Source organism: Ranitomeya imitator, chromosome 1 (assembly GCF_032444005.1).
Source record: "Ranitomeya imitator isolate aRanImi1 chromosome 1, aRanImi1.pri, whole genome shotgun sequence".
Lineage (NCBI taxonomy): Eukaryota > Metazoa > Chordata > Amphibia > Anura > Dendrobatidae > Ranitomeya > Ranitomeya imitator.
In genome coordinates, this window is record NC_091282.1 from 885,077,827 (window position 1) to 885,091,210 (window position 13,384).

The following is a 13,384-nucleotide window of genomic DNA, read 5'->3' on the forward strand; positions in this document are numbered from 1 at the left end:
TCTGGGGCTAAGTCCTGCTTTTCACATTTTGAGCATGCCCAGAGTAAGATCTCTCAGTGGAGATCGAGGGTCACATGATCAGATACTGCAGCTAAGGTCCTTGTAGGTGCTAGGACTAAATCCTGTTTTGCACTCTGAGCATGCCCAGGGCAAGATCTCTCAGTGGAGATCTGGGGTCACATGCTCAGGTACTGCAGCTCTCCATTGGTCCTTCTTTGAAAGGTCCTAAATGTGCTGCAACTATTTAAGGCTCGCATGGCTGCACGGCCATGCGCTAGTATCAATTCATATATGTGCTTTGCGCCAGTGTGGTTATGCATAAGTGTGTTCAGGGACCCGGCTGAAATAAGCCCCTAGAATACCGGCACCTCCGGTGAGGAGATTGTATGAGTGTGTTCAGGGACCCGGCTGAAATAAGCCCCTAGAATATCGGCTTCTCCGGTGAGGAGATTGCATGTTGCATAACCACTGACTGCTATCAGCTTGGCAGTAAGCTTGTGCTCCTGTGAGACTAACAGGGCGCAGTGCTTCCCTTTCACGGCTACTCTGTGGAGTAACAGAGCTAGCCTGTATCGCCTAACAGTGCCGCCATTCGCTAGCAGCAGGTTCCTCCTGCACGGTGGACCCCGGGCTGCGAACGCACCATTTATAATAAACATCTCTATTTTCTCGGTGTGTTCCGCTAACCCTAGAAAACACATTAATAAATATATCTTCATTTTATAGGTGAATTTGGAGAAGTTTGTAGTGGCCGCAGTAAACTTCCAGGAAAAAGAGAGTTCCCTGTTGCTATCAAGACTCTCAAAGTTGGATATACCGACAAGCAGAGAAGAGATTTCTTGGGTGAAGCCAGTATAATGGGACAGTTTGACCATCCAAACATCATCCACTTGGAGGGAGTTGTTACAAAAAGTAGGTAGAAAATGTCTTCTGAATCTTACAAAATGCTGTACTATCATAAAGTTTAAGATGCTATGGGTCTCAAATATGGTATATGGATGGCCAGTTTTTATGAAGGCTAAAGTAAAATCAATACATTATTTACTGAAAAGACTTCCCATCATATTCAGAAACCACATATGGTTAGATGTACTTAGGTTCCATTTGAGAAAACTCCTATCAGAGAATTCATGCTGCTCAAACCACAGTCAGCATGAATCAGTTTCTCTAATTAAAAACATTTTTCTTTTTATATGGCATAGTAGAGAAAACTGATGCAGGAATGGGGACACTTATCATTTAGGGATGGGGGGCATTTCCACACTCTGCTTTATTAAAATATTTTTTTCTTACACGAAAGGAGGAAGAGGCTTGCCAATCTACCCTGGGTGGAAGAAGTAGCTGGGTTGAAAGTAACTTGGTGTGAAGAAGCTAGTGGAGCTTTTTTCAAATTACAGTGTGAAAAATAGATGTCTGCAATTAGATTTTATGGAAGCTCCATCCAATAACAACCGAACCCCGTTTGGTTTTGACAGGATTCCATGACAAGACCCTTTTTTATTGCAGCTTTCTTAAAAATAGATTAGCTTATTTACAAGTTTCCCAACATAGAGGGGTAATATTTGACAAAATTTTAAACGTTGACCTTTCAACCAATCACCAACTGGGTTTCTGTCTCCTACCAGATGTAGGGAGCCTATTTAGCTCTCTTCCTCAAAGCTATTATCGCATCTTCTAACCACCAGACTTCAATACAGTAGTATCCTGTTTGCAACTAAAACAGCTCTCTTAATGAGAACTCCAGGATTCTTCATTACGGCTTCCTACCCACTAATCAAACCTTAGCACTACACCTATCCCTATCTCCTTAGGAAACTACTCTCTAGTTCTCTTCCCTAGTACCGTATTTCTCTATTCTCTATCAGAGCATATATTCTCTGATATTCTCTATATATGGATTTTTTTAATCTAATATAATGTAAATAAATGTATTTCTAATTCTCCAGAATCAATTACATATTTTATATTATTTTTAATTTCATGATCTTAAATTAAATTATATTGATTTTACACTGTTATTTTTATGTGATCTTTTAAAAAACAGCGACTTGGCTTCGTAATATGACTTCTAACCTGTTATGTTATTTGAATCTTTAATTTCATGCTTCTTGATCCAGTGCTATGTGTTCAACAATTATTTTCATACTATATAATTGGAATATTTACATGTACATAATTATTTTATCCACATATATATACACTGCTCAAAAAAATAAAGGGAACACTTAAACAACAGAATATAACTCCAAGTAAATCAAACTTCTGTGAAATCAAACGGTCCACTTAGGAAGCAACACTGTTTAACAATCAATTTCACATGCTGTTGTGCAAATGGAATAGACCACAGATGGAAATTATTGGAAATTATCAAGACACACTCAATAAAAGAGTGGTTCTGCAGGTGGGGACCACAGACCACATCTCAGTACCAATGCTTTCTGGCTGATGTTTTGGTCACTTTTGAATGCTGGTTGTGCTTTCACACTCGTGGTAGCATGAGACAGACTCTTCAACCCACACAAATGGTTCAGGTAGTGCAGCTCATCCAGGATGGCACATTAATGTGAGCTGTGGCAAGAAGGTTTGCTGTGTCTGTCAGCGTAGTGTCCAGAGGCTGGAGGCACTACCAAAAGACAGGCCAGTACACCAGGAGATGTGGAGGGGGCCATAGGAGGGCAACAACCCAGCAGCAGGACCGCTACCTCAGCCTTTGTGCAAGGAGGAACAGGAGAAGCACAGCCAGAGTCCTGCAAAATGACCTCTAGCAGGCCACAAATGTGCATGTGTCTGCAGAAACTGTTAGAAACCGACTCCATGAGGATGGTCTGTGTGCCCAACGTCCACAGATGGGGATTGTGCTCACAGCCCAACAAAGTGCAGAATGCTTGGCATTTTCCACATAACACCAGGATTGACAAATTCGCCACTTGCGCCCTATGCTCTTCACAGATGAAAGCAGGTTCACACTGAGCACATGTGACAGCCGTGACAGAGTCTGGAGATGCCGTAGAGAGCAATCTGCTGCCTGCAACATCCTTCAGCATGACAGGTTTGGCAGTGGGTCAGTAATGGTGTGAGGGGGCATTTCTTTGGAGGGCTGCACAGACCTCCATGTGCTCACCAAACAAAGCCTGACTGCCATTAGGTACCGAGATTAGATCCTCAGACCCCTTATGAGACCATATGCTGGTGAGGTTGGCCCTGGGTTTCTCATAATGCAAGACAATGCCAGGCCTTATGTAGCTGGAATGTGTCAGCAGTTCCTGTAAGATGAAAGCATTGGAGCTTTGGACTTGCCCGCCCGTTCCCCAGACCTGAATCCCATTGAACACATCTGGTACATCATATCTCGCACCATCCACCAACGTCACGTTGCACCACAGACTGTCCAGGAGTTGGTGGATACTTTAGTCCAGGTCTGGGAGGAGATCCCTCAGGAGACCATCCGCCACCTTATCAGGAGCATGCTCAGGCATTGTAGGGAGGTCATACAGGCACATGGAGGCAACACACACAACTGAACATAATTTCCTCATCTTGAGGCATTTCCACTGAATCACCCTGTAATTTGATTTTCCACTTTGAGTTTGAGTATTATTCCAAATCCAGACTGCCATGGGATATTCCTTTTGATTTACATTGATCATTTTTATCTTTTATTGTTCTCACACATTCCACTATGTAATGAATAAAGATTTGCAATTGAAATATTTCATTCAGTTATATATAGGATGTGGTATTTTAGTGTTCCCTTTATTTTTTGAGCAGTGTATATATGCATACAGTTGGAGAAATAAGTAAATAAGTATTTGATCCCTTGATTCTGTGAGTGATTGGTGATCAGATGAGACAAAGATTGAGGTATTTGGCATTAACTCAACTCCCCGAGTTTGGAGGGAGAGAAATGCTTCCCATGACCCAATTAACACTGTCCCCGCTGTCAAGCATGTTTTGGGGTGGTTCTCTGCTAAGGGCACAGGACTACTTCACTGCATCAATGGGAGAATGGATGGAGCCATGTATTGTAAAATCCTGAGTGACAGCCTCCTTCCCATCGCCAGGACATTAACCCCTTCCCACCGCGGCCCTTTTTCGTTTTTGTGTCTTTGCTTTTCACTCCCCTCCTTCCCAGAGCCATAACTTTTTTATTTTTCCGTCAATATGGTCTACATGACCAAGGCTTATTTTTTGCGGGACAAGTTGTACTTTTGAACAAAACCATTGGTTTTACCATGTCTTGTACTAGAACATGGGAAAGAAATTCCAAGTGCGGTGAAATTGCAAAAAAAGTGCAGTCCCACAGTTTTTTTGTTTGTTTTTTTTGCTAGCTTCACTAAATGCTAAAAAGGTTATTTTTTATCTAAGTGGTGAAATAAAATTCAAAACTTTACTAAAAAAAAAAATCAAGTGCCATTTTCCGATACCCATAGCGTCTCCATTTTTTGTGATCTGGGGTCGGGTGAAAGCTTATTTTTTGTGTGCCGAGCTGATGCTTTTAATGATACTACCATTGTGCAGATACGTTCTTTTGATCACCCGTTATTGCATTTTAATTCAATGTCGCGACGACCAAAAAAACGTAATTCTGGCGTTTCTAATTTTTTTCTCACTATGCCATTTAGCGATCAAGTTATTGCTTTTTTTATTGATAGGTCAGGCGATTCTAAACTCGGCGATACCAAATATGTGTAGGTTTGATTTTTTTATTGTTTTATTTTGGATGGGGCAAAAGGGGGGTGATTTAAACTTTTATTTTTTTATTTTTTTCATATTTTTAAAAACTTTTTTTAACTTTTGCCATGCTTCAAAAGGCTAGAAGCTGGCACCACTGGATCGGCTCAGCTACATAGCAGCGATCATCAGATCGCTGCTATGCAGCTGAATTGCAGGCTTGCTATGAGCGCCGACTGCAAGGTGGCGCTCACAACAGGCCTGCATCAGTAACCATAGAGGGCTCAAGGACCTCTATGGTTACCATCGTGATGCATCGCCGACCCCCGATCATGTGACAGGAGTCAGCGATGCGCTCATTTCCGGCCACGCGGTCGGAAGCGGTAGTTAAATGCTGCTGTCAGCGTTTGACAGCGGCATTTAACAGGTTAATCGCGATTTCACCCGCCGCTATTGCGCGCACATGTCAGCTGTACAAAACAGCTGACATGTCGCAACTTTGATGTGGGCTCACCGCCGGAGCCTACATCAAAGGGGGAGACACAACATTTGCAGTACTAGTATGGCAGTATGGCATGTCGTGAAGGGGTTAAAAATGGGTCGTGACTGGGTCTTCCAGCAAAACAATGACCCAAAACATATAGCCAAGGCAACAAAGGAGTGGCTCAAAAATAAGCACATTAAGGTCATGGAATAGCTTAGAAAGTCTCCAGACCTTAATCACATAGAAAATTTATGGAGGGAGTTGAAGCTCTGAGTTGCCAAGCAAAAGCCTCAAAATCTTTAGAGATGATCTGCAAAGAGGAGTAAACCAAAATTTCTCCTGATGTACGCAAACCTCATCATCAACTACAAAAAACGTCTGACTGCTGTGATGGCCAACAAGGGTTTTGCCACCAAGTATTAATTCTTGCTTGCCAGAGGGATCAAATACTTATTTCTCATTGATTGCAAAATGCAAACAGATTTATATAATTTATACAATGTGATTTTCTGGATTTCATTTTGGATTTTCTATCCCTCAATGTTAAAATAAACCTACCCTTAAAATTATAAAATGTTCATGCCTTTGTCAGTGGGCAAACTTACAAAATCAGCAAGTAATCAAATACTTATTTACTTATTTCCACCACTGTACATATATATATATATATATATATATATATATATATATATATATATATATATATATATATATATAAATGAATAAATATATAAAGTACCATGCCAATGTTTTAGGCAGGTATGGACGCAAAGTAAGAATGAGTTCAAAAATAGATTTTTTTATATTTTGTTTTTATTAATTAATAAAATGCAAGTGAATGAACAAACAAGACATCTAAATCAAATCATAATTGACATGATCAACCTTTGCCTTCATATAACCATAACTCTTGTGTGTATATAGGCTAGCACAAATCCTTCAATCTATGTCTCTTCATGTTATCCCAAACAAAATTGATATTGATATCTTTCGAAGGGAAGCAAGTATTTTTTGTTTTTCACCTGCTGCACTCAGGTTCCTTTGCTGACTGCTACATCTATAGTTCTCAATGATTTCCATTTCTTGCTGTCTCTAAAGCTGAGAAATAAAGTGAGATATTTATCAATTATGCTATACATTCACAGAGGCATCTGATTTACTGAAAATTTATTCAGCAGGCAGGCAGCAGGATAATGACTTTGAACATAGAGCCAATATCATTGAGGTCTATCTTCAGTGCAAAGAAGAACAAGGAGTCATAGGAATGATGATATGGCTCTTACATGCAGCTTATCTGTATATCACTGAGTCTGTCTAGTCATAAAGATTTCTGCAAGCTTACATTCACAGAAAATCTGCGGTTAGTTGTCCAAAATGTTTGGAACAACATCCCTGTCAAGTTCCTTCAAAAACTGTATGCAAGAGCGCACAAGAAAAATTGATGCTGTTTTGAAGGCAAAGTGGGTGGTAACACCAAATATTGATTTGATTTAGGTTTCTATTTTGTTTATTCATTTTGCATTTTCTTGAAGTGCTATTCTTAAGTTATTAAATTGTTTCAATTAGTAAGCATCAAAATAAGCAAGTTTGCATTTGGCTTGCTTTTTATATATGTGTTATCACTCTCCTGCAATGAGAGCTTTTAGTTTTCATAGTGTGCAGCTTGTTTCTTTTGAGCTGAGAGTTCTGTAGTTAAATTTACGTAGAAAATTGTTAAAATATCTGTCAGCTTTCTCCAGCCCATATATTTCTATACAACAGTTACCTGTTCACCTCCCTCACCCTCTCAGCTCCTGACAAACTGTTCTCATCAGTCCTGTAGAATCACAATTGCCATCCCCCTTGCCACCTATACCTCCCTGCTTACCCCTCTGCTTCTTTCGCTGGCACCCAGCAACACTGCTCTCACTGTCATCAGCTGTGTGTTTGTTCAAATGTACTGTTATGTCTATACACAAATATTGTGATAGCAATGTAGACTCAGAAAAAAAAAACACTGATAGCTGAATGTGTTAAAGTAGAACTTGAAATGAGCGTTATAGTTCTACTAAAAATATAGTTCTGCTACTCACCAGAACTGTCACCCAAGGAGAAGAAATTGTCCTGCCAGATACCACGAAGTAAGGAGACTGTATAGCTCTGAGCTACTCAGGAGACTGCTTGAGAATAACCCTTAAGTTGATAAAAATATCCAAACATTTCCATTTTTGAAAGCATTTTAATTTTGCAACATTTTTTTGCACATCTGCCTAAAACTTTTGCGCAAGCTTTTAATTAGAACATTTAAATTAATTTGACTGAATAGATCAGCCAGTTTAATGTGGGCTAAGCGAGCATTAGGATTCATATTTACATTGCATAAGATCAATGCAATTTCTGAATCAATTCTTTCAAAATGGGTCATTTTAAATTGATTTTGTATACCCCAAATGTTTTCTGGCCCATTCTGCTGCTACATAAGAAACATAAATACAACGAGTGATCTTATTAGGGTCCCCTAATTGAAAAATAACTTTCAGTAATTATTATATTAGAACAGACGACTAGTTTAGGAGTTCATTACATCATGCGTTTTATAGGAGTGGTAGACCCTAACATTGTCATCAGTGTGTGAGAATAAAAGGCATTCATCTGAAAATATTACAAGTGTTCAGCACAATTTTATATGAGCTCTTATAAAAGCCTACATCAAGTAGTATTGATTACCCTAGGTTATTGAACAGTATCATTTTGTACATTATGTACTACACATATTTAAATTGGTTTCTATTACTTATTATACTGTATTACTGTTTCTGTATTATTATTATTATTATTATTATTATTATTATTTTGTTTATTCATTGTGCATTGAAGGCAAACCTGTAATGATTGTAACAGAATACATGGAAAATGGCTCTTTGGACACTTTCCTAAAGGTAAGCCTCTTGGAGACGACTTTTACTTTGCCATGAAAAATGGTCTTGTTAGTCCTTTCAAAGGCCCAATTTATTTAGAGAAGAGGAAATGTAAAAACTTACACAAAAGTTCTCAATCGTGGGTGGTCTTCCAAAAAAAGGACACTTTTACAGAGTATTTTAAGCTGCTTAATTACAATGAGCTAACCTTTTTGCATAGAACCCAACATGTCTATAATATTGCATGTCTTGGAATAAAAAATAGAGCCGATGTGACTAGTCAAATCACTTTTGAAGTCTTTGATTGTTACAGAATTTCCTTTTTATCTATACTTGTATGCAGTGAAAAAAATTCAACTTGTTTTATTTCCAAGGCAATTTTGTAACATTCGATTGCAATGCACAAATCTCATGCAGAGAAACAATGTGTAGGGCTCCATTCCAGTATGTGGCTGGCAAGCATTGCCCGTGCTAAATTTATTGCTCTAGACATTGTCCCAGATTAACCTCTCCTTAAAATCTTGCAAGTCTCGTGAAGGAAAGCATGTTTTATTTAATATTCTTCTTAGCAGTTACTAACTATTTAGTCTTTCACAGTGGGAGATGATGAATTCTCTAGGTAATGAAGTATACGCTTATATTTCAATTAGGGTTTAACGCAACCTTAGTATAGCATAATATGAATTGTATAGCACTTTTGTTCCATCAATGGATTTTTTTTTTACACTTTTTGCTGTAATTGTTACAATGCGGCAAGTATGAAGAGCCTGTGATGTGTCTCCCAGGAAACCTTCATTAATAGCCCATACTATCACATAGCTAAAGTTCACTCTAAATATTGTATTATCGCTTGGAGGCTAATGATTGCCATTATGTGCTATTCTGCTTCTGTCTGAATTGAAGAAAATTATGATCTCCATTATTTAAACAGAATTTTGAATGCGAGATTATTATTTTTATTATTTTCTTTTTCTCTAGGTTTATACATACTTAAGAGTAATGTATGTGCAACATTAAAACCCCACAATTTTTTCAGCATGCAATCATAATCTTACATATTTTACATCATTACATTTCAATAGGGCTGGAAAATATTTATAAATGAGTCACATTAGTAGAAGTAGTAGAAGTGTGACTTTGTGACTCCACACTCTTTTTTTCCTTGTAGAGTGTGGTCTGGCATATTTTTCAAAGTACTTTTTCCATATGGTAAAATTATAAATTTTATGCCACTCTATTGAATAATAATATACAAATGTAAGCCATACAACTTCAAAGGTTTGGCAAAAAATGTATGTATGATAGGCTTTCGTGATAGTATGGTCTGCAGCAAACAGTAAAAAAGAAAAACTTTAAGTCCAGTGCAAAATTAATTAATCTTAATGTTAAATGATATAAAATATATATATATCTTTGATTTATTGCACATGATCCTAAAATGGCATTTATAGACAACTATGAGTTGTGTTTGGAATGCATTCTTATATATTTTTAGGAAATGTTATTTTACAAAACTTCTAGCAAAAACTTGCATAAGTAACCTAACTAAATGTACGCTTGATATGGATGTTGTTTATGAATATATTAAAAAATGTCCTTAATTTTTCCTGCAGAAAAACGATGGCCAGTTCACTGTCATTCAGCTAGTGGGTATGCTGAGGGGCATTGCTTCTGGAATGAAGTATCTTTCAGACATGGGCTATGTACACAGAGACCTTGCGGCAAGGAACATACTCATTAACAGCAATCTGGTCTGCAAAGTTTCAGACTTTGGTCTATCCCGGGTTTTAGAAGATGATCCTGAAGCCGCATATACTACACGAGTAAGCTAGCTAATACTTAATACAATATATGATAAATTTAAAAAAGTCCTACTGCTAGACCAATTTTCTACCTTGTAAGGCGGTACTGTGCAATGTTCAATACAAAGAGTTAAAGCAGTCCGAATTCCAACTTAGAAGTTTCTGGGATTCAGGCAAAGTCAGGTGAGAACAGAGAAATACACAGGCTTTTGATTTCTAGCAATCTCCAGGGTTTGGGCTAGTGTCCTTTTACTTTTTACCCTTCATGAATATAAGTGTTTTTTACATAAATTTTAGGTGGCTAACATAGAAAAACTAAAAAAAACACAACATGAAGAGCAGACTCACCAAAACCTTGTCAAATGACTAATGCACTCGCAGGGTACAGCAGGCCCCCGATAATAAATGCTAAAGCAGCACAGGTGCAAGCTACTGATGGGAGCAACCACCCACTCGCCCAAACATTAGAGGGGTTGGCTGCCTAGTAGCAAAAATGCACACAGGTAATGCTTGCATAAGACACTATTCACACAGATAAATGTGATGCACAGTGTCTGCACAACCTATTGATCACGCCCATAGTATTAGCAGGCGGGCCGTCCAGCACTGTATATATACATGCAACACTCAAGGAACAACATAAAGGGGCCCTGCCACACCCTGCAAAAAGATGATAGAAAGTGCAAAGAAGATGAAAAATTAAATAATGTATATAATACATTAGATGAGGTATTAGTTACAATTTTGGCCAAAATGGATAAGCTTGCAACCCAATGTCAAGGGTCCTCATCAACTTGCAAGTCCTACTCTAATATCAAAAACAGCTAACATAGAAAAACTGAAAAAAACACAACATGAAGCGTAGACTCACTTTGGTCTATCCCGGGTTTTAGAAGATGATCCTGAAGCCGCATATACTACAAGAGTAAGCTTGCTAATACTTAATACAATATATGATAAATTTAAAAAAATCCAACTGTTAGGCCAATTTTCTACCTTGTAAGGTGGTATTGTGCAATGTTCAATACAAAGAGTTAAAGCAGTCCGAATTCCAACTTAGAAGTTTCTGGGATTCAGGCAAAGTCAAGTGAGAAATACACAGGCTTGTGATGGGGATCACTTTGGGGATGTATTATGATGGAATTGGGGATTTATTATGATGGAATAGGGGATTTATTATGATGGAATATAGGCTGAACTGGATGGACAAATGTCTTTTTTCGGCCTTACTAACTATGTTACTATGTTACTATGTGATTTCTAGCAATCTCCAGGGTTTGGGCTAGTGTCCTTTTAATTTTTACCCTTCATGAATATAAGTGTTTTTTTACATAAATTTTAGGTGGCTCATAGATAATAGCAAATAGCAGAATTTATAGCTCCATAATAAGTTAAAGACACTCACTGTGTTCACCCAGTTTTGTCATATACCTTAACATTTCTTTGTTCTAAACAGTTCTCCTGAGCGCTAAAACACCCAGTGAGATTTGGCACATCTGGCCATATTAACCTCTTCCTTTCACTAACAAAAATTTGCAACCATTGCAAAACAATGAACATTCCGATTGTTTGCTTGAATAGACTGTCAGTCAAGGATTCTGGTAGATATCTCGTAAAGCTTTGTGTTCTGTGTGACATACTCTGTAATACAATTTTCCTCACAGAGGATAAAATTAATCCCTGGCGCTACTTTACCACTATTGATTGTATTAAACACTGCATTAAACATTCCCTGCTATGAAAGTAGCCATTTTGATATTACATTGCCTGCCACGTGATTTATAGACTAGAACCTGTAATTTGCATATTCATTACAGAAAGCATGAGAGAAGAGGACTAGATAGCTCTAATATGAGCACATTACAATACAGTATATAGCTATGTCCGATATACCAATAATATTTACTGTAGTAGAATTAATACATTCACTAATATATTTTTAAAAAGCTACTTACCAATCCTTTTTCATTCAACATCACTAAACCAATTTGTCATTTCAACAAATCACCACTCATAAATTAAAGGGAACCTGTCACCCCCACCCATGCGTTTTTAGCTAAAAGAGCCACCTTGTGCAGCACTAATGCCGCATTCTGTCAAGGTGGCTTTTTTAGTTTTGGTCCCTGCCAACGCTACAATAATCGCTTTTATAATTTGTCCCTGATACCTTGAAATAGACCTGGGGGCATGTCTTTTCCCCCAGACAGAAATGCCTCCCAGCCGTCACTCAGGGCTTCTGCGCGCCGTGCGCCGCCTCCTCTTCCTTCATTAGCGTCCCCAGCGCCTGCGCTGTAAGTTTTTTTTCGGGCATGCGCAGTTGCGCTGCCCTTCGAACTTACAGCGCAGGCATCGGGGACCCTAATGAAGGAAGAGGAGGTGGCGCCCGATGCGCAGAGGCCCTGAGTGACATCTGGGAGGCATTTCTCTCGGGGGGAAAAGACATGCCCCCAGGTCTATTTTAAGGTATCAGGGACAAATTATAAAAGCGATTATTGTAGCGTTTGCAGGGACCCAAACTAAAAGAGCCACTTTGACAGAATGCAGCATTAGTGCTACACAAGGTGGCTCTTTTAGTTAAAAACGCCTTTGGGGGTGACAGGTTCCCTTTAAGTGATTTATCTTTTAATAGGAATATTTTCAGTGACTATATACATAAATATAAATATATATATATATATATATATATATATATATATATATATATATATATATATATATATATATTAACAAAACCAGAGAACATCTGGAAAACATGGGAATTTAAACACTAAGTAGTGCCAAAAAAACCAAAGCCACAAGCAAAGGGGCAACCAACTCCATATCTAGATCAGAAGAGGAGGACACAGGAGTGTGTGGGTTAAAAAAGCAATAAATATGTTATTTCACATACTAAATATCAATACATGGTGTATACAAATTCATACAAAAACGATTAAAGGGAATAAGGATAGTTGAAAGAGAGCGGACATTCCCTGGTGTATATAGTCAGTTCAACCAATACACATAATGGCAGTCAGCTGCTATAGTCTATAATTGTAGTCACCAAAAAGAGTAAGGTATACAGGCAGCGCTTACCAATAAATAGGACAATAAAACACCGGGTAGGATCCAAAAGGAAAGACCCCCGATGCGCGTTTAGCTTCTTGTGAATAGCTTTCTCAGGGGGAGGTGAATATCAGCATTACAAGGACTTTCAAATACAATTGGACAGCATACATGTGATTTAATCACATGCTTAGCCACAGCGAGTGAGATCGGCACTCCCGGCGCATGCGCGCGCGGAACAGCAGGTCACACGTGTTGTTTAAGTGTTCCTTTTTCAATGTTGGCTGTGCTTTCATACTCGTGGTAGCATGAGACGGACTCTACAACCCACACAAGTAGCTCAGGTAGTGCAGCTCATCCAGGATGGCACATGAATGCGAGCTGTGGCAAGAAGGTTTGCTGTGTCTGTTAGCATAGTGTCCAGAGGCTGGAAGCGCTACCAGGAGACAGGCCAGTACACCAGGAGACAGGCCAGTACACCAGGA

General features: G+C 38.6%; 1 protein-coding gene across 5 annotated transcripts in view; it reads left to right on the forward strand.

Annotated features, from left to right (window-relative positions):
* Window positions 1-13,384, forward strand: part of EPHA5 (EPH receptor A5) — a 715,434-nt gene that overhangs the window by 669,472 nt on the left and 32,578 nt on the right. For all 5 annotated transcript variants that reach the window (XM_069743129.1, XM_069743127.1, XM_069743125.1 and 2 more), the window contains exons 11-13: window positions 727-912; window positions 8,012-8,073; window positions 9,666-9,875. In XM_069743129.1, the coding sequence (XP_069599230.1) occupies window positions 727-912; window positions 8,012-8,073; window positions 9,666-9,875 (458 nt within the window). The remainder of the gene's footprint in view (window positions 1-726; window positions 913-8,011; window positions 8,074-9,665; window positions 9,876-13,384) is intronic.